At 42.0% G+C, this 27,608-nt stretch overlaps 1 protein-coding gene across 1 annotated transcript; it reads right to left on the minus strand.

The window, feature by feature from the left end:
- Positions 1-27,503, minus strand: creb3l2 (cAMP responsive element binding protein 3-like 2). Its single transcript, XM_084345838.1, has 12 exons — positions 26,915-27,503; positions 7,554-7,797; positions 7,111-7,343; positions 6,934-7,012; positions 6,229-6,431; positions 5,967-6,113; positions 5,761-5,819; positions 5,265-5,333; positions 4,101-4,200; positions 3,738-3,864; positions 2,801-3,035; positions 1-2,360 (listed from the first exon to the last, which is right to left on the minus strand). Exons 1-12 carry the CDS (start codon positions 27,011-27,013, stop codon positions 2,285-2,287), a joined length of 1,671 nt encoding a protein of 556 aa, XP_084201964.1. The 5' UTR covers positions 27,014-27,503; the 3' UTR covers positions 1-2,284.
- Positions 27,504-27,608: the final 105 nt, after the last annotated feature.

Genomic DNA, 27,608 nt, shown 5'->3' on the forward strand with positions numbered 1-27,608 from the left:
TGATGCTTTTACTAAGGAAAATACTTTATTCATTTGAAAGCAAAGAGACAGAAAGTCTACGTCAGAGTGGCTTTACACAGGAGCAACACGGAAATGAAACTGATTTGGAAAACGATCTCTAACGGCTGCTAGTTTCAGTCTCAGCTAGAGGAGAATTTTCCATAAAAATGATCAAAACATAAAAACATGTTCATCTCTCCTATACAACCTTTGTAGACTCTGTGAGGAATGTAGTTTTGGCTACCTCGGAGCATCGTCACTGCATCCTAACTACAGCACAGATTTAACAATAAGTCTTTGATGGTCTAGCCTCTGATCTACAAAGCTGAAAATATGAGACTTTGATACACAAATCTTGTTTTCTAGTCTCTAAACAGGACTGGGATCTATTTAAGTTGACAGCTTGATTCATCCTCAGTTGTAAAATACAGTTTGTTATGTTTCTTGGCTTATTAAACTTCAATTTTGACAGGAGGAAATTGGTTAAAACTCATCTGACTAACAAACAACAACAAAATGAATGTACAGAGGGTGAACTGGCCTCATGTGATATAAGAGGACTGTAACACACATGAAAGAACGTGTTTCAATAAAGCTCAGAAAACTCAAACACCCATCTGCGAGACACTTGAAATGGAGAGTTACGACATTTAAAGCCACGATGTGTGATTAACAAACCCAGCAGACAGTCAGGACAAACCATGACGGTATCACGTTCATAATTTATCAACAACATCCAGAATAGACTCGTCATGAATTATAGATTGGTTCATAAACTGCAGATCCCAGACACATTTAAACTTCCTCATTTATTAACAAGTTATATTTACAAAAATAGATACTTTTTTAATTCATTTCTGGGATAAAAGTTTTTTTTTGGCAAATGCTGAAAGTGTTTAAGGCAAAAAACATCGCAGGATTTAAGGCAAAAATAAAGTGAGCGCAGGAAGTTGATTCTGTGGTTCCATCACATATTTTTAAAAAAGACACAGTTTGACATTTTGGGGAAATATTTTTTCTTCTCTTTTTTGCCAAGATTCAACTGAGAAGATTGATACCAAACTCAGGTATGTCGCAAAGCATGTTTAACATGCTAAGCGGCTAGCAGCCCCAGCCCAGTCCAGACAACTAGCTGCACGGCTAACTGAGCTAACTTGCTAACTTTAGTATCGATCTTCGCATCTAACTCTCTGTAAAAGTAAGCAAATGAGCGTATTTTCTATGATGTCAAACTATTCCACAAAAGAAAGACAACATTATGGGCCAAATATTGACATTACAGAGAGCGCTAAGTCAAAATGTCTGAAGCATAGCTAACAGGGTCCTTACATGTCAAATATGAACATTTGTGGGGGGAAAAAGCTGCTTTTTTCTTTTGGTAAACATTCATATTTAGCTGGATTTTTAAAATTTCAGTCAGTATTCGTTGTGGAAAAAATAGTAGATCACCTGCAAGTGACTGGCAGACCTGCTAACATCCCAAACATGATGTTAAAAGTGTCTTGATATGTGACATTTAGTCTTCAGCTACTGGAAATCAGTTGCTAGAAATCCTTTTTCGTTCTTTTGCAGCCAATATGTCAACTTTTTTTCCCAAATAAGCGCAGGAACCCCAGAGCTAAGCCTTCAAAAGTTTGCAACGCTAAGTCAGAACAGGAAAAAAAATATGCACAATATATAAAAAGAGTACAATAAAATAAAAACGCAAAAATACAATATGAACACAAGTATCAAAATGGGATGTATGCATCACTGGAATGAAATAAAAGCATTTAATATTAAAAAGAAATACAAACTACAAAGAGCAATAATTTTTTTTGAATAACAAAAAAAAAGTTTCTATAAATACAAAGGTTCTCTGTCAGTGTCCTGTAAAAAGCCTCACATGTCATATTTTAATATACTTTCTACTGGAATAAATGCCTTGTTATATTACTCACTAGATCTGTTTGAATTTATCTCAAGTGTTTCATGCCGATACAACTTTAAGTTATTCAGTGCAACTTTACTTCAGAAATTAAGGCAACCAGTGCCTCTTTGTTATCATTATTATTATTAATATTATTATTATTTAATTATTACTACTATTTCAGTGTATCTGATTTAGCAGAGATGGCAGAAACAAAATGACCTTAAACAATCAGCAGTGGGAACTACTGTATGAGGTTTGCTCCAGGACACTGAACCATGCTCCAGAGGGGGCAGGGGTCAAAGGTCATCATGGGCTTCAGGTGAGATGAGGTGGGGCGGGGTGTGTGTGTGTGGGGGGGTGTTGATATGAACCTCAGGAGGTCTCGTTGACCGTTCGCTCCAGCTCTATCACTTTACTCCTGCTCTCATTCGCCCTCTGATCCAGAGACCTGAGAGACAAAGATCAGAGTATGAACCACACTGCAGACCGGAGTCTCTGTTAACAGTAACACAAAAGCACATCCGCCTGATCCGGACATGATGTTTTTTGCACAAAGAAAGAAAAAACTTCATGTATAACATATGCCGAATTCACAAGAAGGCCCAAATGATTAAGAATTTGTTAGAGGGAGCATTTCACAAATGTTACAAAGCTACTCCTGACTCAAAAACTCACAAAATTGAGCGATTTTATAAGGGAGTCTGGTGCTGTTCAAGTTTGCCGTCTGCTGTAGCGCAAAACGTTCCGAGATTGTTGTTCATAACTATTAGATAAAGTTATCCTGACCATTCAGATCAACACAAAAAAACATAAAAGACCTTCAGCACCCCCAACAGTTCCTCTTCTGTTGTGAGTAAAGCGTGTATTGTTGTCGGGGTGTGTGTTTACCTGTGCATGTCCAGCAGCAGGTTGTTTGACGTCTGCGTCTCGTTGCTTTTATTCCTGAAAGGTGGGTGCGTTTCCACCCTGCTGGGCTCCACCACCAGTTTCTGCTGCTCCGAGCGACGCCACGCTGCCATGACGACGGCCGGCGCGTCCTCTAATTGGTCGGGATATTCTCCGCCCAGGCCGAGGACGTATGGCGGCTCGTCTTCGACGGTCGATAACAGACTCCTCGACTTGACTGAAAGAGAGACGAAAGAGAAAGATTTAAATTAAACTTATTTCAACTCGCTTAACGCTTACATTTTTTTTTTTGCATGTTTACAGTATCTTAAACAGGATAATAACGTTTTTTTAACTTTTTCATACTGAACACACACTACACCACATGTTAACGCCTCTCTTTTCAAAAACAGTGCAGCCTGTTTGTGGGTGTGTGGGCAGGATGGGACAGGAAACTGAATCTGATTGTTAAGACAATTATATCTGGTCTCTATTACAAAAGTGTGTGTGTGTGTGTGTGTGTGTTTGTGGGTGGTGGCAGAGAGGATGTAGTGAAAGGTCAACTCTTCTAATCAGTCTCTGTAGCTGTAACTGCAGCGCTGTAGGTGGAATCTGATTATTGGCAACGTTGTAATGGACCTCCACAGTTTTATAACCAGGAACTAATGATTCATCACACTGGAAACAGCAGGACACATCAGTTTAAATGAAAACTGTATAAACGTGACTCTCACTGTGTGAGTGTCTGACTCTTCGGGAGCTACGGTGCATATTTCACCGTAGCTACACACACATATGAGGATATTTATGTACTTGTGGTTCAACTGAAACAAAAGTATTTATATATCATGCAAAATATTAAAGTAATTATGTAAGTTAGTGTAAGACTTGACTGTAACGGTAACAGTGTGTGTGTGTGTGTGTGTGTGTGTGTCATTACCTGTGGTTGTGTAGGACTCCACACCCAGCTGTTTGGAGGCGACTCCAGTTTCAGTGATGGTGGAGCACGGAGTCAAACTGCTGGGGTAGAAACTGCCCAAAAACAGAGCGAAACACAGCACGACCACCTACAGAGAGAGAGAGAGAGAGAGACACACACACACACACACACACACACACACGGGGCGAGAGAGAGAGCAAGAGAGAGAGGCGGGGTAAATAAATTATGAATCAACACTAAGCTGCTAATGAATGATGGAAGCAGATGTTTCCAATTCAATATTTTAATCAATGCTTCAATCTCCTGTTAGCACACACACACACACACACACACACACACACACACACACACACAGTGTCGTACCATTAAGCAGGATGAAGTCTGGGTCCCAGCCACCCTGCAGGACTTTGGGACTTTTCCTGCCACGACCGCCTGCAGCGACTGCAGCTGCTGTAACAGAGACCTGAGGGACGAGCACACACACACACACACATACAGGTTAGACACACACACACATCACATAATATACACATGTTACACAAACACACAAACACACAACATACAGGTGCACATGATGTAAATAAAACAATTACAAGCAATGTGTCTCATATTTAGCATTAGTCAGAAAACTGAGGTTTGGTCCTGCTGTTAAAAGAAGCAAAAGTCTCGAAATAACACGTGCACACTATACAGGTGCACGTGCATCAACAAACACACACACACACACACACACACACACTTAAACACACTTAAACACACATGTACAACTGGTTCATTTAACTGTCAGACAGTGACGATAAAGCCCACTTTAACCAATGAGAGGAAAACAGTGGAAAACAAGACCCAAAACAGCTGTCAGCCATACACACTGCGCGCACACACACACACACACACACGCACAGTTCATCCATGCATAACGAGAGCAAACAAACGCCATCCAGCAGAAGCAGCTTGAGCATTTTACATTAAAATGGCCTCATGACTATGTATGGACTCAACATCTGAGCGGATCTACAGGAGCTTTTGATTCAGCGCCATTTCAAACAGTAAAATTCAGACAGCGTTTCCCGACACAAACACACCGAGTGTCATCAAAACAGACGCCTTTAAAGGATCGCAGGAAGAAGACGAAGTGTCAAAACAGATCCAGGTCTGAATCATCCCTACTTTAATTTCCTGTCATAAGCAAGAAACATCTTGTATTAATTGTTTAACTCAAGTTTGAAGTGTTGTTTTTCCAGCGAGACCTACTTTTCTTTAGGATCTACCCGATGTTATGCATCATTATTACTCACATTGCTGATATAATACAGTTAAGTACTAAATTATTGAAGTTATAGCAATTTAAACAATCTTTTCACTTACTTCAAAGTCACAAATAATGAAAAACTACTTCCAAAAATGGGTCTAAAACACATTTTTATGCAAATTAAAGACATGTCAGGACTTTTCCTGTTTATTAAGTCATCCACACATGTTTACAAGTGAATACATGTGTGTTAATATGTGACATTGACTGCTTCTTACTTGTTTGTACACTCCAGAGTTTCCACTTTCCTGCGCAGCTCATTGTTTTCGTTGGAGCAGGTCTCCACCCTGTGGTCAGAGAGGAGAACTGCAGGGTCAGTGACTGATCACATCTCATACATCCATATAGCATGCTTAATATTTATTTTTATTCATAGTTATTTTTATTTAATCTTTATTTAAGCAGGAATACTCCCGTTGCAATTAAGGCTGCAGCTGCTGATAGTTTTAGGAATCAAACTGCAAATGTTGTCGTTTGCAAGCCGACAGTTTCTCCTCATCACTTTATAATCTGCTGCTTTTATTCTGCACGTTCTCAAAATGCTTCATTTAAAACCTGACAATATCTTTGCTTCACGGTTAGCTCATAAGACAGGAAATTATTTCAATATTTTACAATAGAAAGCTAGATTTTGCCCAATGAAAGACAAATCAGTAATGGAGTTGAGGTTATTCCAAACAGAAAGAGCATAAAACAACATGGAGGAGGACTCACTTCTTCTCCAGAGTGTCCATGTACTCTTTCTTCTTCCTGCGGCTCTCCTGAGCAGAAATCTAAGACAGATGGAAAACAAAGGAATTTGTTTGTGTTACAAGTTTCATCCACTGTGACAATTTAAAGATGTTTCAAGATATCTGGTGTAGATGCTGCGGCCGGACACAAAGCTGAGGTTGATATACAAGTCAGACAGTCATCTGTACCTTATTTTTGATCTTCCTGCGGATCTTCTTCAGCGCCTTCTCCTCGGCTTTGGTGAGCGGCAGTTTGGTGGGGACCGGGTAGCCTTCAGCCACCAGCGTACGACGCTCCTCCTCAGTCAGCATCAACGGGCCCGACCCCTGCAGCTTCTACACACACAAACAGAGACAGTCAGTCATTATGACACATAAAATGCTCATGCATCTGGATTTTCTGGACGTTCTGAGGCAGGAAACTTCACTCTAGACCTCTGATTTTACTTACGTGAGGAGCGGTGAGCAGAGGGGAGTTGGACAGGCAGGAGGCGGCGCGAGGCGACACCTTCAGGCTGGCCTGGGATGGAGGAGGGCTGGTGGGGGAGGTGGGGCAGGACAGGCCGGGCGGGGCGTGGACGGGGCTCTGACTGCCCTCCGAGTCGCTGCCGTGGGAACTGGGAGGAGTGGGAGGCATCTGCAGAGACTCCAGACCTGAAACACAGCGGTTAAATGATTAGCTCTGCTGCTGCTGCTGCTGCTGGTCACTTGTTTTATTTAGTTTAATTCTTTAATTTCATTTATTAATTAGTTTATATTGTTTTGTTTTTAATGTGAGTCGCATAAAAGGGACTCCAACTGTCATTTTGTTGTATAATCCTGGTTGTATAATGATAATTTAATTGAATCTCAAGACTTGAATCTTAAATGCAATAAATGCAGAGTGCAGAGAAACAAGAACAATTTATTCTTTATTTTTTTTATGATGAAAAAACTATAAAAAGCATTCATGAAAAAGATAAAAATGTAGGAGGAAAATGTAGGATTCATCAATGTGAGGAAAATCCAGGTTAAAGATGCTTCATGAAACCGAGTCCGTTGGCCTTTTAAAGTCTTTGTATTTGTACAAACGGCCTGCAGGGGTCAGTGTAGCATCAGATAACTGACATTTAACAACAAGCAGAAGAGGAAGAGAGGAAACGGTTCAGATTCTGACCTTTGGGTGAAAGATTGAGGAACTGGTCGACTTCATGAGGCTCCAGTTTAATCTGAGGGATGATGCTCTCCTCCTTAATCTGTGAACACAGAAACAGTGACAGGAAAGATCAGAAATTAACAAGAAATTCAGCAGAAAAATATGTGAAAGTGTCAGTTTTCATCATCGCATTCTCACCTTGATGCCTTTGCCTGTGTTGTGGCTGTTGACTGTGGTCTGAACCGGGGCGGCAGCAGCAGCAGCAGCAGCAACAGCAGCGACAGCAGGGGCCACGACCGGGCCCTCGGGGGCTTGAGGCCCTGAGGACAGTGAGAGGGAGAGGGTGGGGAGGAGGGTGGGAGTCTCACACAGGAGGCTGTCGATGGCCTCGTCCTGCTCCATGGGCCACTCGGCTGAATCCCCATCAGACTCTGTTGGAGAGGAGACAACATGGACGCCTGTTAGTGATTTAAAGATGACTCATTTTTGTAAACATCTGAAAAACACAACTGGTTCAACTTTGTACCCACTTTTAACTGTTTAGAAATCAGAAATGGTTGGAAGATTAAATTTGTTCCATTGCTCCTTTGTTTCTACTTTTAAAACCTTTGTTGTCGTCACACATTAAATCTGTGTCTCACCTGCTTCGCTGCCGTGCTCTCCGGTCAGGTGCGACAGGGGCGACTGAGGACGGCTGTCCCCGCAGAGCGAGTAGCTGTGCTCGGCCGTGATGTGCGGGGGCAGAGGGGAAGACGGGGACAGGTCGCCACCGTCCTCGCCCTCCATGGCTTCCACGCCGCCTCGCACTCCGGACAGGAAGGGGTCGCTGAGCAGCTGGCCCAGCAAAGCATCCTGGGAGAGGTCGTCTAGGAGCTCGGAGAAGTGCTGCACGAAGGAGACAGAAAGAAGGGAGATATTTAATACAAGCACACAATATCAATCAGGGAGGAGACAGACAGATAATTAAATAAAGCCACACAGTTAGAGTCTCAACAGTCTGACTGTAATTAGAGGCTGCTAAATTTTTTATTGCCACCTTTCCTTTGAGTTTCCCCTCAGCTCTCCCCCGGGGGAAACACTGAAGAAGCCAATTAAAAACTTGTAAAACTCACTGAGAATCTCACCTCTCCGATCAATCTTCCTCTTTCTTTCTGTGTGTGTGCGTGTTTCTCAGTGTGGCGATACATTCACATCTACAGCCCCTCTGCCCTCATTCTCCTCTTTCATCCCCCCTTCGTCTTTCCTCCACCTTCACCACATTCCTGCCGCTTCCCTGCTCTCTATCTTTCCCTTCCATCTCTCAACAAGGTGAGTGCGAGCGCAGATCTTCCCTCTGTGTTCAGGTGTTGTGGCTAACATAAACAAAAAGGCAGTCAAAGCAAAAGCCTGCTGCTGATGTGGTGATTACACAGCAGCATCTCCGGTGTGTGTGAGGCACTCGCACTTGTACTTCATGAATGACCGGTCGAGGCCTCTAGTTACTGTTTGAGCCTTAAAGCAGCAATTTACAAGTATTTTCATTGTAGATTTTATTCCAGAGGTTTTTCAGTCGATGAATCCACAAAATGTTTGGACAAAGTGAAAAGTTGCCCATTATAGTGTCTTCAAATGTCTTGTTTTATTCGACCAACAGCCCAAAAAACAAAAAAAAATTAGTTTACAAAGATGCAAAACAGAGAAAACCAGCAAATCCTCAGATTGGAGGATGTGACAAACCTAAAAGAAGAGAATGATTGATGTTATGTGGTTGTAAATATGGGTAAACACAGTGTAAATCACATATTTTCGGTAACTTTTGTGCCTCATTCATGTTTAACGCAGTCACTTTGTGCATGTAACTCTTTATTTATTAGTTTCTGTTCAGGATTATCTAGTTTCTTGGACTTGATTGGACTTGATGAGAGAAATGCCACCGGTGCATTTCTTAAAACGACATTATTGTGACCTGGCTGCTCTCCAAACAACGTACACAGATGCGTGTTTATTATTATTCGTCTTGAACTTAAATGTGTTACATTCGCATAAAACCTGCAGAATAAAACCTTTTGTCTTCGCGGTCCTGCCCTCACTCGAACTCATCGCCCCGAGAGAACCTCAAAGTCTTTCTGATGTAACTTCAGCTGCTCAAAGTTTTGTTGCCAGGCAGAATACGCAACGTGCATCCAATGGAATATTAGTCACGGCGGAACGTCCTGGGCTCGGCCAATGAGGAGGCAATAAACCATTTAAATTAAACACACATGGAAGTGAGACATTCTGAACTGTCGACTCAGAAAAGACGAGTCTATGGACACATTTACAGCTCGGACAGATACGATTAGTTACGTCAAACAAAAAGATGGAAGGACACGAGACGTACGGACGTATGGATGAACAATAAACGGGTAAAGTGAGATTGGATTAAAGATGGAGGAAACAGGAGGAGTGTGGCCGACCCAACACCGAGCATGTGGCTTCAATTACAGCCCGAGAGAGAGACTTGACTTGTCTCTCTCTCATACACTCATACAGAGAAATGACCTCCTCACTCCATAAACACACAGCACACTGCTGCTGCCGTATGCTGCCCTAAATGGCCCGGATTCAGGCCTGTGTGTGTGTAATGCAAACAGCGACAGCATACCGTGAATCTATTCAAGGGGGGAAGGCAAATATTTACACATTTATCCACCAGTGGGTCCATTTCCACCTTTAAGATTAACCATCAGCGTGAACAAACCATGATATGGATGCATATGTGCAAATGCCAAAAACGTTACGAGCAAACATTTACATAATTTTACTACGCGTCGCCCCCTCCCCCCTCGCATCTCCTGTTAACTGCAACCAACCACATGTTGCTGCTGTTATTATATCTTTAAATCTCTTTAGATCTTAAAGCACACACAATGACAGTGATGTGATGATGATAGTAATTATAATGTCAGCTCAAGTGGATAAAATACCACTTCTCACTGTAGGCTACCGAAGGGGAAATGTTAAGAATGTAAAGTTAACTCCCAGAAAAAAAAGGAAAGAAGAGTTTATTCTAGTTTCAAGAAAAATGGCTGGAAAATATCATCAGATTAAAATTAAGGACACCTTGCATGACAAAAACTCCTGTTGTTTTGGGGGAGAAGAAGAAGAAGAAGAAGAAGAAGAAGAAGATGACGAATAAGAAGACAAAGAAGAAGAAGCAGAAATAGACAAAGAAGAAGACCAAGAAGACCAAGAAGAAGAAGAAGAAGAAGAAGAAGAAGGAGAAGGGATTTCTTTTATGTAACTTGTCTTGGAAGAAAAACTTGGTTATTACTGTCGGTAGTGGTCTCAGATACTTAGCCGGACATGCTAATGTTTGCAAGTTGCATGAAATGACTCTGCTGTAAATGATCCAAAAATTAAATGGCTGTGTTTGTTGGGTTAAGTTGTTAACTTTCACTCAACAGTTTGGAGAAGACGGCCAAATGTTTTCCAACTATTCAGATCTCGAATTCATGATCTGATCAAAAACTCAAACTGCTGCTATATTTGTTGCGTCTTATAGTAATTATATGAATAACTAAATGATAATAAGTTAAACAAATGTTTTAGTTTGTTGGTTTATGTGCAGGTTATTACGATGTTTTGAACAGTTTTGGCAGGATTTGAAATGATCAGACATAAGAAGACGGGGTTCAGCTCAGAAAGAAGAGGAAACCTCATGATGGAGGGCGTAGTTTTTAGGGAGGAGTAATCACACACAGACTTCATCTTTAAAAGCCATACTTTGTGGGTTCAAGTGTGGTTTATATGACCTTTGACATCGGCCTTTTATCTCTATGGCTCAGCGCTGCTACTCGGTACAATACACCTCTGAATCATCTCAAATCCTGAATTAAAACTCAAATAAACAGAACCAACCTAACATGAGCGCAAAGAAAGACAGAAAGCGTCATTTTGTTTAAGAAAAGGAAATGGGAGAGGTCCAACACTGCCTGCATGAAAACACAACCACACCAAAGACGCATAGTGAGGATTTATACGCTCCCTGTCATTTTCACGGTGACAGTGTGCGGTTGTGTGTGGTTGTGGTTGTGTATGAAGAGAAAAAAATGTGATGCAGGGCAGTAGGCCGGGCCGCAGGATCGCTCACCGGCCGGGTGTAACTCATCACACACAACAGAAACCTCTTTGTCTCTGCAGCCCAACAGAGAGGTGTTATTTAGGGCCAACTGTAACTCGACACTCGCCAGCTGGAGAACAGAACCTCCAGACGGGAGAACTGGGACCTTAAACTGGGACGAGTGGGTAAGAATCAGTGGGTCATACTCTGAAGGAGCAGCGGTGATAACAAAGAGGCCATTCTCATCGTATTCTTCTTAATAACGTTTCACCAGACAAGCAGAGAATTTCCCTGAAAGTGCAGATTTAAATCTTTTAATGAAGTCGAGGACGAAATGCAGAATGATTATCCCTCGAGTTCTGGTGTGTCGCGTACAGAAAGCCCGTGTCACGCAACGATAGAATCAGACAAATACAGATGAAGGGGAGACTCCAAACTAGGTCAGAGAAGATGGTTGAAGAATCAGAGGCAGAGAAGTGGCGACTAAGGACATGATGGATAAAACACAATGCTTTCAGAGTCTACAGTCAGGGTATTTTAGGCTAAATGCTAATGCTAAATGCTAACAACCATGCTGTTTTTCAGTGGGTACATTATAGTGCTCCCCATGTACAAATAAAAGATTAAATAAAATAAAAAAATGTAAATGTTGGTAAGGAAATTTGGCAGAAGCTTAGTTCTGGCTAACGCTAGTAAGAATGCTAAGATAACATCAACCGAGACAGTGAAGAAAAAGCCAAGTTATCTCCAACTAATTAAAGATGTTGTGCCTCGTCGTTCATGTAGGAGGGTTCGCCTCTCCGTGACAGCGCCGGATACAGGTTTGCTAACGTCAGTTGCGGCTGCTGCAGGAGATCTGGCTTCAGGCCATCACACACGGTACACTGTTTGACTTTTAGACAAAGCCTATTTGACGTTTGACCAGGTGTCACTGTGACATCTCTTTCTACCGTACTGAAATTTGGCACCAGTTGTTGGTTGTACCAAGTTTGTTACCCAACCCGAGAGACTCACGCGGGGCACCAACACAGATGTAATACGTTTGTATTTATGTTCTTATGATCTGACGAGTAAACTGACCAATTGACCTGTTTCCTAGAAAAGCAGTTACCAGGCAGACTTGACGATAAAAGCCTCCACAGCTGTGTTGGTCACTAATTAGCAGCTAAATTAGTGGGCGTGGGAGAGGGGAGGAAGGAATGTCCTCTCTGCTCTGTAATTCTTCTGTAAAGTAGGATATATGTGTCTGCTTTAACCCTTCACGAGCAGACGTTTCAGCTTCGGAGGCAGGAGGAGAGGAAAGTCTGATGATGTAACGCCTTCCTCCCCTGAAAAGCAAAAACCAGATGTTGAAGAGCACGCTGGAAAAAAGGACCTGACCAGACTGAGGACACCCACACAGGCCCAAGGGTCATCTCCCTCGAGTGTGTGTGTGTTAGTGTGTGTGTGTGTACCTTGCCCTGGACTCATCTGTGTGTACACACAGCGTGCACACACACACTAATAAAAAAGGCAAACACACACTTACACATATAAGTCAGGATGAACTGAATGACTCATCTGTTTGATTTGCTGTAGACTCGTATCAGCCACTACACTATCGCTGGTTATCTGCTTATGATTGGACACGTGTTGCTAATTTGTGATAAAGTTTGAAGCGATATCTGAGCATTTATCTGCCCGTTAGACAAACTGTACTGCAATATAACATTATCTGCTGCTGTACTTTAAAACCCTGAGCTACCAATCAAGAACTCATGCTACTTTTCGAAGAAACATCCATAGATCTGCTTAGAAGTAACAGAAAAATAGACGCTCCTTATATCTGCAGAACTTGCCTAAGAAATATCATGTTTTTAAGTTTACCGCAGTATCAAATCAATTCAGTGATAGTTGTCTGTACATCCGTGGGTACACTGTAAACAGGAAGTGCTAATAGTGAATTCGGCTCACTGTAAAATGAAAAATCCGACTTGATTTATATTAATAAGTCATTAATAAAGGCTCAGGTGTTTCTTACTTTCAGAGCTGTCAACAAAAGCCAGTAAGTCGTCTTTAATTATGAATGCAAACAACTCATTAATAAAGGTTTCTTTTAATAATTCAAGTCTGCAGTTTAAAATTTTAATTAGTTGTTAATGAGTGAACTCTGGTCGAGATGCTCTATTACAGCGGATCAAAGGTTAAAGTCTCCATGGGAGGAAACTTCCTGAAGAATTAAAGAGTTAAAGACGCATTAAAAGATAAGATAAGACAGAACTTCCTGAGGAAACTGAGAAAGTGTGAAGTGAAAAACACAAAATATCAAAAATATACACAACTAGAATGGCACGTAGTAGATCACATACCTCCGCCAAGGCCCAACAAACCAACCAAACAACATTTCAATTCAAATGTTCACTGATTATATTGCACAATATGTCCAAAGTGTCAACAACTGCCACAACCTGGCAACAAGAAAAGTTGTTTACAGCTGATTTACGAAGCAAATGTTTCATTAAATAACCTTGTTACTATCTAATTGCTTGTAATGGTGTCTTTATCACTTTTATTTTAGTTTAATGCCTCAAAATTCACACTTTCTTCTATTAAATCCTTTGATTTTGGTTTCAAATACCTTTTAAAAAAAATGTAACTGTTTTTTTTTATGTACTTGGGAAGCCCCCACTGAGATTAATATCCACTTCTCAGGAGTTTCCTGCGAAAGACAGGGAGGAAATAACACATCTATATCAGGCTCGGTCCAAACACTTGAACCATGATATGAAACATCCAAAGTATACACATAAAATACATGTTCAAGAACAGAGAAGAGGGTTGTGTTTTTAAGACATGAAAGAGAAACAAGCTTGTTGCTAAAAAAACAAAAAACAATTTCAGTTTCAGGTTTTTGAATGTGAGGCCTTAAACGAAGAGACACATCAGCTACAACTCTCGATAACAGCACATCTGATAATCAAATTTAAAACGTTTCTGTACAAGGAAGGTAATTCTTCCTCCAGTGTCCTGTTGGTTCAGAGCTCTACTAAAAGGTATTTTGTTACAGAAGGAGAAAAAGTCATTCATTCTCACGCCCAGTTTGAGGTTCTTGTACGATCCAGTTTCTCTGCCTTCTGAGCTAATCAGCTCATCCTGACCCTGTGGTGAAAATTCCCAAAACACTTCAAGATAAAAGACAGCAAAAACATTTGCATATACGCGAACCTCAGTCGCCGTCGTTACGGTGTTTTAGGATCGGCATTTCTTCCTGCAGCCAAAGTGCAGCGAGTATCTACAGGAATGCCAACAATGTGTGCAAGCTGTGTTAACACTCAGCTGAAGAACATGTGGAGAAACTTTATCTGCAGAGCGGCAGGGATCCCTCCACTGGCTCTTCACACAACCCTCAAAAACTGCAAGTGCAAAGAGTTGTGTGGAGCAGAGTCAGGAGACGAGAGTTTGAGCCGTCCTTTCCTTCGCCTTCATCGCTGTTGGGGGTCCATTTCTTCCACTTTTGAGCACGCTATGTTATCATTAGCGCCAGGACACACCACACTGGCATGAAAGAACTGACGATGGTGTAATGCATATGTAATATATTCATCAGAGTAAAATAAAACAACATAACACCCTCTCCCAAACAGAAATATGCCCACATAGACATGATGTCAGACTGAGTAACGACATATCAAAGAAAGGGTGGTTCAGTCAGATTTGTTTCATTAAAAAGTCAGAGGAAAATAATGAGGATTCAATTTCTGGCGAGCACAAATGTCCAACATTCAATGCTCATATATTAGTAAGTATAGGCGTGATTAAACCCCAACACACGCTGCACCGTAAGGATCCAACACAACAACTCAACCCATTATTCAGCCGAGCCAGAGCCTGCATCAGATAACCGGACTATATATCACCCTGGGACCACTTATCATCTCTTGTAACAGCACTGAGACTGAGGCTGCCACATTGTATTTGCCGCTGCGTTGTTATTGTCCGTGTCAGCGTAATAAGACAGATCGCAGGCCTTGGAGGGCTCCTGCTATCTGGGTCTTATCTGCAGGAGGCGAGTCCAGCACCAAGGCCTCACGTCTGGACTGTGTTGGAGCTCTCACAGCGGGCGGCTTTATGTGTCAGACTCGTCATTCCTAACAAAGTGCGAACACAGTCTGGCTGCTTGTCTCCACATGCAGACGCACACAAACACATTCGTTCATCATTCGTTCCATAATGTCTGAGCTCCCCCGAGGAGGGCGAATCCCCAGGACAGAATGACCTCGCTGCACAAAAATGTCCTCGTTCTCACAAGGAGACGAGCGCAGCTCACACAATCCCTGACCCAGATTCAAGACATCGATCCTCAAACCTTTATTCTAATCGGGGAGGCACCAGGAAAAAAAAACAGGACAGGAAGGAAGAAAAAGCAGCAAAACAACCTGCGGCTTGATTTTAGCTAAGAGGGGAAATCCTGACATGATTAAAGCTGGCTTGTTTTTCCTGACCAGTTTATTATCACTTTCAACAAAGAAAAGCTGAGAAGTTGGACTCAGGAAATGTTTTGCATTCTTGATAAAAAATGACCAATTATCCGATTAGTTGAGGGATTAATTAAACATCTGTTCCTGCTGAGCAGAGAGGTGGATTCTCCATCCACCCAACCCTGAAGGCAGATCTTCTCTGAGCTGAGTCAAAGGGCCAAGTGATTAATGAGATACTTCAGCTAGAAAAGTAACTAAGGAAGGAATTTGTCCCAAAAAAAAGACTAAAGCAGGGGTGCAGACTCCTTCACTTCGAGGGCCAAACCTGAAATGATTGTATTGTTTTATCAAGATGCAAATACACTGAATCCCTGAGGGTGTAAATAATGTACTCTAAATGCAAAACGATAAGAAATAGCATGAAATAGTTAATTTCAAAGCTCCTGAAATATGCAACAATAGCAACATCTCCCTTGATGTTATCATATATTTGACTCCTTTCTCTAAATAAAAGTGTAACAGGGGTGGAGAGATGGTTAACGGATGTAAACAACAGGATGTGAGAGAGAATAACAGTAGGCGTGATATCCAGCAGGGCTTCAAGTGTTTACCCTCCACCCACAGCCGACGACAGCAACACACACACACCCACGAACAAATAGAAATCACCGCAGATCCATTACAAACCAGTTTGCAGACCTTAATTTCCATTTCCTGTTTAACACCGCGGCCCTTGACCTCTTTTCAGTCTCATTAATGTTTCACGCCTGAATAAAAGAAGTCAGAAGTTATGCTGAGGCACGACAGGAAGTGTGTCAAAAATAGAAAATGTCACGGGGAGATGTCGACTTCACCGAGCGGTCACTAAGTCAGGCGTTATCAGTGGCCCGCCGTGCTGATATTAGAGCGCACGTGTGTGTGTAAATAAGTAATACAGATAAACCGGAGGCCTCAGACTGAGATGGTATAAAACAGACCAAGAGGATGACAAATGGAAAATGGTCTGTATTTTCCTTTCCAGGTCCCCCCTTCTTGTTAAATCCCCCCCGTCTGGCTGGTGGAGCTTCCCAGAGGTCCAAAGGAATCCCTCCCCCCAACACACACACACACACACACACACACACACACACACACACACACACACACACATATAAATACACAGTGGCACAAACTTTCCAGCCTCTGTCATCATGACCGAACACTGAGTACAGCCCCCACTCTTCCCACAAATATCCAAACACACACTGTCCCTCCAGATGTTGCACAATGACTCATACCAGCTTCCAAATACTCCTAATTTAGGCTGATATTGTGCTTTTATATCTGCAATACCTCAGAGGATATGGTTGGCAGTAACATAAGTGTCCATGAAAAGAACAAAACCAACAAACAACAACAAATATTGTCTGTTTTCCCAAGAGCAGCAAGTAAAAATAGTCGCTTGAGACATGAATAAATGAAATAAAAATGGAAACCATGGGCCAAACCAAATGGACCACAGGGTTTCCAACAGATAATTTTGTTTTGGGTGAGGTAATAAATGATTGTACAGTGTAATGGCTGCAGAAAAATGACCCCATCCACATACAGATTGGTTCCCTATAAACCTCCCTTCCATTCGGTCTGCCACCAAAACAGGAAGAGGCATTAATTTTCTCGGTCACTTTCCCCACGTAACGTTGGAACAACTGGAATAACTGCTTCAAAGAAATGAATCAGCTGAGAGAGGAGGCGAGGAAGGTGAAGAGTGATTGAAACCGAGGCACAACAAGAGTGAACAGACGGCATTCATTCGATGGAAAGCGCTGCGGTGTTACAAAAATGTAATCGGCTGGTGGCAAGCAGGACGCAGGAACTTGGCTTTCGATCTTGAAGAGTCGCATCATTTATTCACCGACATTCAAAACTGTAGATGCTTACTGCTGACTTCATGCTAACTCTCACACACTGCACACTTGCAAACGTTACAACCAATGTATGGAGTTATTCCTTGAAGGAGTCTGGTAGGCGTAAACACATTTTAGCTTAAAAAAACATCTTGTAAATATATTTTTCATAAAGTTCCCAACGCTCAGGAACGGCGGGAGTGTTTTAGTTAATATCCAGAATGATCCCGTAATCATTTATAATTAAATTCATTATAATTTGGGTCTTAGTGTCGGTCCGACTCCACTTCCTGTCCCCAAACACAGCTGCAGAGAGACTGTTTGTGCCAAAGACAAGCACAGCTGCCTTCTGATGTCTCTCACCCTCTCTCTCCATCCTGAGTGTGTGTGCTGTGTGTAAACTGGGTCAACACACACACACACACACACACACACACACTCAGACACATAACTTTTTCCATCTCTCCACTGTAACACTGACCGGTCATTGAGTACCATTACACACACACATTAGCAGACACGGTAGTGAACTCCCTCACCCTCCTGCTCACACACACTGTGTGTTTTTCCAGCTTTCTTTCTTTTTTTTTTATCATTTAATCTTCCTTTTCATCAACTTTCTCTACTTTAAATCACTTCACCTCAACAGGTTTCATCTCTAAATCACTTCAAACTGCTCGTGTCTTTAAGTGAGAGTCTCTTGAGCGCTTTCTTTTGTGTTTATCTGGATGTTTGCTGCAGGATTATCCCCCAAACAATTGTTGTCAAGATCAGTAAAGACGTTACTTAGGTCGCAAAACAAACGTAGTTGTGGATGCTGGGTAAAAACTGGGTCAATGCCGGTCTCGCCGAGTACCTCATAGTGAGGGTTTTAATCCCTGGAAAAGGCAAACACTCCAGGAAACTTGTTTGGGCGCGCTGCTGATCTTAATTCCTCCGATGAAGCTGCCAAGTAGAAACACGCTTGAATGTCAAGACATACACAAACACACACAGACACACACAGTGAACTTTGAATGGATGAATAGGTTTGTTCATGTCTGACTGACTGAAGGGGTTCATGTAAGAGGAGAGAAAAGGTGTGATGGAGAGTTGCTCTCAAAGAGGAATGTGAAGAGAAGAGACAAGTTAATTTGACTCCGGGTTTAAAAATGTTGACATTATGGATCAAAGCTAACATTTAGTGTGTAAATTCAAGTCCTGTCAAACACAATCTTTCTGTTCGAAAAACTGGATGTAAGAAGAAACGTTTTCATCGTTCATAATCCAGTATTTTGCAGAATCGTCTAATATCAACGTTTTTGTCTGGGAATAAATTAACACTCATCATTAATCATTTAGCAAACATTATATATGGGTTGTGGTTTAACCTTAGAGAGAAAAAGAAAGATGTAGGAGAAGAAGTTTTATCAAAGAAGAAGAAGAAGTTTATCGAAGAAGAAGAAGAAGAAGAAGAAGAAGAAGAAGTTTATCGTAAAAGTTTATCGAAGAAGAGGAAGAACATGTTTGTCCAATAAGAAGAAGAAGAAGAAGAAGAAGAAGAAGATGTTTATTGACGCAGTTTGAAGAAGAAGTTGTTTATCCAGCACGTATCCAACATGCCGGCTTGTGACCAACCAGGATAAACTGAAACAATGTTTTTATACAAAGAAAGTCAGAACTTAATGTATTACATCTGCTTAATTTGCAAACAGGGACAAATACTTAAGAATGAGTCATGGTCAGTGTTTCACAGAGGTCATAATGTTTCCCCTGACTCAACAACTCCCAAATCTCTGATTTTTTTAAGGGAGTCTGGAGCTGATTTGATGCCAACTGGAGATTTCTCCAAGAGGATAACAAGAACGCATTAAAAGGTTTAAACTCTCTAACCTCTGAAGTACTCCTCGGCCGGTTCATCTTTCTCTACAAACTCGGCCAAACGTTGCTCAATTTTTGATTTGTAGCGGGGATGGGGCCAAAATCGCTGGAAATTCTGAGGAAATTGTTTCGTAACATAAAATATAAAACAAGACGGGTATTCACAAGTACTCTGGGTGTTGAGTTCATTACACTTCATTCAGCTTCAGCCTCACATGGCCTCAAAGGGAAAAGCAGTTGCAGAAAATGTAGGTTCTGAGTGGTTTATATGAGAAATCGAGGCTGAAAAAGCCGGTTCAAGGAAGAGAAACCAGGAGGTTAATAAGCGCTTTTGCAGGCGAAGTCGTAGCGGTGAAGAAGTTTCTGGCATTTTGGACAGGAGCCGACTCGTCCTGCCTCTCAGCTCAGCCGGAGGAGGAGGAGGAGGGCTGGAGCGAGAGGTGAAAGGTTAACCGGACAGCGGATGTAGAGGTTACTTTCTCGAGAGTACACTTGGAGCTACCAGTCAGGATATGAGCTGCAAGATCCATTAAAAACATCAAAGCTGAGTGGATCTCCCAGCTCGTACACCTCGCTGTTTAATAAGACGTTTAAAGGCTTTAGACACTTTGATGTTTCAACACTGAAGCTTGTGCAGAAATCCCTTTTAAATTCTGCTGATTCAACCACTTTGAAGTCTATAACATGGATATATTTTAATTTCTTCTCCATTATACGCCGAAGAAGAAAGAATAAGCGGTCAGTTTGTTGCATTTCAGCAGGCTGCAACTAAATAAAACTGCTTCCAGGCTCATTTTAGGGCTGGGTGTATAAGCAGGGATATTAAACCCACGCCCTGCTAACCACACACACAAGCTCACACACAGCCATTTAACATTTCATGGTGCCTTAAGCCAAACAAGAGGGGGCAGATGGGGGACGGGGAAACGCAGAATCAAGAGACAGACAGAAATACAGACAGACAGAAGAGGTAAATTTAGTTTAGCCTCAGAGAACGAAGGCTCCTGTGGATTTTCCATAATGATCCCTCACACACACACTGATTGCTACCTTCGCTTTGCTCCCAAATGGCTTCCTGCCTGCAGCAAAAGGCTCCAGTCTGAGTTTTCAGAGTCGGCGGAGAAGTTGCATCAGATGTGAAAAGGAAGAAAACGTGTCCTCCATGTGCTGACCATCTGTAGATCGCTGCTGTCACTTTTTTTTAAAGCCAGAGAGTGAAAGTCAGCAAGATGGGTTTCATTTAAGGAACTTTAAAGGGATTAATGAAGTAAATCTGAGACAGGTGAAGTTAGATCTGCAGAATATTGTATTCTGACCAGGGTGGAAACACCACAGAAGAAGTCTTTAGAGCCCAAAACTTTGGTAAACTTCAGTAAAATCTCATCAAAATGTCACAGAACACATTTTGGTGGACGTCCATTGTTACGACTGACTTCAAAACTAGATGCATCCCAGTGCAACTGCTCTGGAAACACATGGAGGTCCAAAGCAAAGTGATGGTGAAGTCTCTGAACTTCACAAGCAGATTAGCAGACTTTAAAGCAGACGTGAGGAGCAGGATAGCATCTGAAGCTTGCATAGACTTAGTTCTCCACATTTCGACTTCAATCACAAAATTATATTTCAACTTTATTCTAAAAACTGTCCTACTCTGATTTTTTTCCTCACCCCTGGCCCTAATACTCTGCCGTAAAGTTAGCATGCTAATTTCTGCTAATTAGCAAAAACACAAAGTGCAGTCGAGGCTCATGGGAGTGTCGTTAGTCCTCTGTCACAAACTGAAGGGTTGGACGGATCAAAACATTGAGAGGAGATGGTGATGATCTTGATGAACATGTGCACCACATTTATGACTCCAGGAGTCGATCCAACACAGGACGTGTTGAGACATTTCACTGAAAAACTAATTTCACTAAAATGCCGAGCTGCATGTTGGTGCTGGTGGAAAAGTGAGAGGATCACACAGTCAGTGGGATTCATTATCAGGGAACCATGAATGTCTAAACGTCTGAAACACGTTCACAACTTTTGACATCAACAAGTAAAAGTTCACGCCTGTGTGCACTCTTCTGTAACACTGCTGCTGCGTGAAGAGCATACAGCACCCTGTTATATTTCCTTTGCATATCTCGACTGAGCACTTAACTGAGAATTTACATGATGAAAAAGCCACAAAATATACTACACCGTAGTGTCAGGGCGATTGTGAAGGCATGCAGCGTATAAAGCACAAATATTTTCTTAATCTCAGGTTGGACTGACAGCCAGAAACTTTTCTACACGCAGCAGGAAAATCAAGTCTGTTACTTCTTTGTATCATCTTTCTATTTGTATCTTGAAGAAAGCCACACAGTCTTAATATGCCGTTGGACCGACCTGAAGATCCGGCTCCACACCTGCAGTAATAACACTGCAGCTTCATTATCATACACAGGTGTGTTCCTTCAGCTGAGCTACAGACAGACAGACCGGCAACTCTGAAACTGAAACGCAAACGTGACCTCTGATGGGCAATAAAATGCGACTAGTTGTGAAATTATGTCGTCATTTATTCATTATCTAATATAGTAGAGCTGCTGGGTGAGTGTGTGTCTGTGTGTGTGTGTGTGTGTGTGTGTGTGTGTGTGTGTGTGTGTCTCTCCCTACAGACACATGGACCATTCAGAGAGAGGCCACTACAGCGAGCAGGATGCCCTGCCCCGACGGAGAACAGGCTCTGCACTGTGGGCACATGGATCAAGCTGTTTGAATGTGTGTGTTTGCTCTTGAAATAAAATGACTTTACGCTGGGTGTGTGCCGAGCTCTCACGGCCATCATGCATATTTATAAAAGAGTTGGGTTCGATAGCAGAGACAGAAGTGAGGCTTTAACTGCAGGCATGCTGTGTGTTATGTAAGGAAAACCCCGGAGCATGTGCACTGCAAATACACTCTCTTCCTCTGCACGTTGGTCTTTTTCCTCTTCACCGCAGGAGCAGCGAGTACACCATGTGTTGAACACCACGCCAAGGTTTTTTTAAAGTATGTGCATGTGCATGAAATAGCATTTAAATTTAAGGGTACACTCTCGCTCTGTCTGTCTGTTTCCAGAACTGTCTGACAGAAATCCGATCCGTGTCCTTTACGCTCCGTCTCTCTCTGTGCTGCTGACCTTTATCTTTTATTAAAAATCTACTCCACCTCCAGTATAAAGCGGCTTTACTGACTGCTGCACATCTACATTCATCGTATACCTGCTGTTCAAGTTGTCGTCTTTAACCGTTTTTGCTGCACCCAGTCGTTCCACGGTTAATTGTTGACAAAAAATGTGAAAAATGCTCATCACGTTTTCCCAGAGCTCACAGTGATCTGCAAACTGCTTCTCTTTGTCCAAACAACAGCCCAAAACCTAAAAACTCTTCATTTACTGTCACATTTAAGATGCTGGAACCAGAAAATGAGACAATTATCCAAAATAGTCGGCGGCTGACTTTCTTTGCAGCTCTGTTATAAACACCTCGGTCAAGATGGTGTAACTTTGATTCCTCCGACTACGCATCCATCTGTAACTTACCGTATAAGTAACTTTCTTTCTAAGAAACAACAAACCCTTATCAACCAAATCTGCAGCTTGCGTTTTAACCTCTTCCAGCTTATTGTCTTGGTTTTGTATCCTGTAACTTTACTGTAATGCCAAATATATCCCTCAGAATTTGGAGGTGGTGACCAAAAACAGAGCAAAAACAGTGAGTATTGGTGCGTCAGTGAACACATCTAATGATTCAGGGTGAAAATGAGTCACATGCTCTGATAACGTGAGATTGCTCTTACACAAGACTCATCTATCATTCAATGTAGATGGACTATGAAGATCTACAGATGAGAATGGGAGTCCAAGAATCCAAGACATACCAAACGAACAGCTGTGCATTTATTCATGTCGATTAACGCGTTATCATTTACAGGGTTAGGTTTTCTGTCTGATTAAATCATAAGAGAGCAACTTCAGCATAAAAACAGGACTGACAAGATCTTCCAGAGTGTCATAAAGAATATTAACACTCCCATCTATGTTTCCCATCAGTTACAACATCATATGAACTCCAGATGTTACAGCTACACAGCCTGTTTCCCCTCCCCTGACGTAGATATAAATCATATCACGCAAACATCGACTATTCCTTCATACGACGTCAAAGAGGATTGTTTTGAAAGGCGACTCCACCTTCATACCGATGCAACGTCACTTTTCTAAAACCTGAGTAACTTGATCCTGATAATAAAGGCATTCGTGCAGCAGAGGACAGTGACGGCAGAAGCAGGCGTCAGGGTTGAGGATCCCACACATGCTACCGACTGAGAGGGTTTACATTGTTGTGAGGAATCCAATGTCAACAGACCCCCGCGGAGGCAGAGTGAGAGTGAGACTCGACCCAACAAAGACTCCAGTCTGCTCCTCGGGCTGCCTGAGATTCAAACACTGCAGTCTTCACATTCATGCATCCCCCACCCCTCACACACACACTCACACACACATACTATTCATGCTTTACTATATATAGAATATTCACCTATTTACACAACCTGGTCGTTGTGTGCTGTAGGTGGCAGCGAGAGTGAAAGGCTTTATGTTTGACGACTAATCAAACATGTGGAGAGGAACTCTGGTTCAAGTCAGAGCTAATACAAACAGGTTTGTGTTATTAGAAGCAGCTAATGTTCAACAATGTAGGAACTTATTGTGGTTTATGTGGTGAATTCATCATGCAGCCTCCTGTATTGCCAAACAAATAAAGAAGTCTCTGTTTTATTGTGAAAGTTGTTGCGATAATCTGACTAAGCTGTTTACAACATGTCAGATCATCGCACTACTTCTGTTTCTCACCGTGTCTTTCACAATAACGGCTTACTTGGACGAGATATTGTCCCGGACACGATTGCGATCAGCACTACTTTTGTCATGTTAAGATCAATTCATGTTATTGATATACTGATAATATAATAGAAGCATAATGCAAGTACAACCCAAAAGCAAATATTGAAATATTCTAAATAAATAAAACAAAAATTAAATAAAACCACACAAAGGAAATGGACTTTCATGCTCTGTTAACAAAAACCGAATCTCAACACAACAGGCAACGTTGAGGTCAACAAAAATGGCAGAGGTCACGTCCATATATCGACAGGTAGATAAGACATGATGTGTCGTCATTATCTTGACAGGGCAGTTTCTATAAAACTACATGAGGACGGGCAATGCGAAAGATTAAAATGTCTGTGATTTTTCTCTCTTTGCTCTCATAACTAGCTATAATGTTGATCAGCAGGTCAAGCTCCAGAAACGTCCTGTAATTTTTCCTGTCATCCAAAAAAAAAAAAAAAAAAACTCTTGCAGTCAGCAAAAGCAGCTGCAGCTCCCTGGTCCGATCTGCCTGATGGTATCTGACAGGATCTGTAGCCTCAGGACTTGTTTCAAGGACCTACATTCGCAGCCTGAACACGCTGAAGCTTCAACAACACAAGTCTTTACCTGTCTGTAGTGTGTGTGTGTGTGTGTGTGTGTGTGTGTGTGTGTGTGTGTGTGTGTGTGTGTGTGTGTTGTCTCGGGCTCAGCAGGCCTCTGTGGTGTCTGATTCCCATCCTGCGAGCCAGCTGGATTTTTCCCTGTAAACCCAAACGCTCCCCCCGTCGTCTCAGCACACAAACGCACACACACGTGCACACACAGCCTCACACACACACACACACACACACACACACACACACTCGGGTCTCTGTCTCACTCTCCCCGCCTCACACACACTCTCCTCTCGGCCCACAAAGACACATATGGCTGGAACACACACTTCAAGTTACATAACTGGAGGTGAAAGGACGTTTAGAGCGAGGGGCTCGTTTTACTGAGGAGATGCCGCGTGTGTGTCGACTGTTCCTGCAGTATACTGACATAATAACATTAGGAGGCATGAAACCACTGGATAGTTCGAACCAGAGACCACTGTTCGAGACAGTGGTCCAACATTTGTGAGCGTGACACCACTGATTACTTTTAGTGAGAGGCTATTGTTTAAGATGGCATTTCAACATTTTCAAGCATGAAAACACTGGATATTTTTAGTGAGAGTCCGCTGTTCGAGACAGTGTCTTTACATTTGCGAGCGTGAAACCATTGGATAGTTTTAACAAGGGACCACTGTTCCTGTCACTGTTTCAACATTTGTAAGCCCGAAACCACAAGTTATTATAACCCTTTCCAAGCGTTAAACCACTGGATTTTTCTAGTGAGAGACCACTGCTCTAGAAAACATTTGCAATCATTGAAACACTGGATATCTGTAACTTCAGACCACTGTTTTCAACATTTACAAGCATGAAACCACTGGATGTTTTTAGTGAGAGTCCACTGTTCGAGACACTGTTGCTACATTTGAAAGCATGAAACCACTGGATATTTTCATCGAGACAGCCATTCGAGCCACCGATTCAGCCTTTCCAAGCGTGAAACCGCTGAATATTTTTAGTGAGTCCATTGCTCAAGACAGACTTTCAACATTAGCAAACGTGAAACCACTGGATATTTTAAGTGAGAACTTTTAAGCGTGAAACCAGTGGATTTTGAGGAAAATGTCCTGACATCATTTTTCAGCCATGTAAGTGGTGACAAATACGGATATTTTAAGCCAAAACATGATCTTTGCAAAACAAGCACAAAAAAATAAACAAAACATAAAATGCCTTCTGATCCTCCAGCGTCATCCAAGTCTGCAGAAACCCTGGGATACAGATTTGGGTCGGGGTTTTGGCCAGTTGGCTTGACAGACAATTTCAAGACACCACATTGAACTCTATGAACTTGTGTTTGTTGCAGTCCTATAGTGGTCTCTAATGTCTCCATGCCTGTTGTTCACATCTTTAATTTGTTGTTTTTATGATAAGTTTGAATATATTTGTGCAAGAATGCCAAATATTCTCCATTTCCAGCTCCTGAAGTGTGAATATGTGCTGCTCTTCTCTGTTTTATATGATCAAAAAGTGAATTAAATACAAATATCTTTGGGTTTCTGACAGTTGTTTTAACAAACAAACGATCGATTAAATGTCGATAAATGGAAAAATAACAGTTTGTTGCAGATTTTCTCGATGTATATTTATTTTTCGCAACTTTAACTTGTTGTTTGTATAGAAAATTAATATATATTTGTGCAAATATGACAAATATTCTCCATTTCCAGCTCCTCAAGAGTGAGTATGTGCAACTTTTCTCTGTTTTAAATGATCAAAAAGTGCATTAAACTGAACATATTTAGGTTTTGGGCTGTTAGTCAGACAACAACATACATTTGAAGATGTCCTGATGGACTGTGGGAACTTTTTCTGCAAGAAAACTAAAGTCGACTTTTGTCCTCGACTAGTTTTGAGTTGTATCCTTAAATTATTGTTTGGGTTGTTCGCTTATGTGCTAAAAAAAAAAATGTGTTTAAAAGAAAATAAAAGGGAGGAAACAAGAGATAACCCAGGCTGAGAAACTTGCATCACCTTGCAGGACCCCAAGGCTCAGGTTCTGAATGGAGAGCCGGGTTCCACACACACACACACACACACACACACACAGAAAAGTAAACATTACTTGAGCCTCGGTCACAGTGAGATAAAGGTGATTATTTCCTACTGATAGGCTCCAGAGCCAATCACCAGGCCCTGATCAAGCACTCACACATCCCTGATCGATAACTTACATTGGTGTAGAGCGCACAATCGATCTCCCCGGCCTCAGACAGCTCGCTCAGGTTCCTGTCCCAGTGTAGAAACGGTTCACTACTATCCAGGATCTCCATGGTTTCCTCCACAGTCTCTTCCTCTCTCTCTCTCTGTGGCCTTTTATTCTCTCGTCCAGCAGCGACAGAAGAAACTCAGCAGGTCTTTTTTATTCTGATGCAGTCAGACTGGAAACAAACTCCAGCTGCAACTCCGCCAGAAGAAAACTTCCACACAACTCGTGAAGAAACGGGAATAAAGATCTAAAAGAAACACGTCCGGGTGGTTGAGACTCAGAGGATGAACTGTGGGCTGTGTGAGGAGCTGCAGCGGTCAGATCGAGGCTGTGAAGTGATGTTGATGTTGATGATGTTGTTGTTTATCATCTCCTCTCTGGTTCAGGGGGTCCACAGGCAGCTCCCAGCAGCCTCTCTTCCCTTTTCTTTGCTCCTGCTGCTCCTCCTCGCAGCCCAGACACACAGGAATGCGAGGGGCGGAGTCACACTCAGGCTCAGGAATCACAAATGAAATCAGAATAAATCAATAAATCAGCAAAAGTTATAACGACTGTTCGTGTGAATGTGAGAGGATCCTTCGGAGGTTTAATGCAGGGTATAAAAACGTGTGGCAATCTGTCTGTTCCAGCTGTTTATGAAATTAAGGTAAAATACCTGC

The sequence above is a fragment of the Pagrus pagrus genome (genome assembly GCF_965226575.1).
Source record: "Pagrus pagrus genome assembly, chromosome: 23".
In the NCBI taxonomy this organism is placed as follows: Eukaryota; Metazoa; Chordata; class Actinopteri; order Spariformes; family Sparidae; genus Pagrus; species Pagrus pagrus.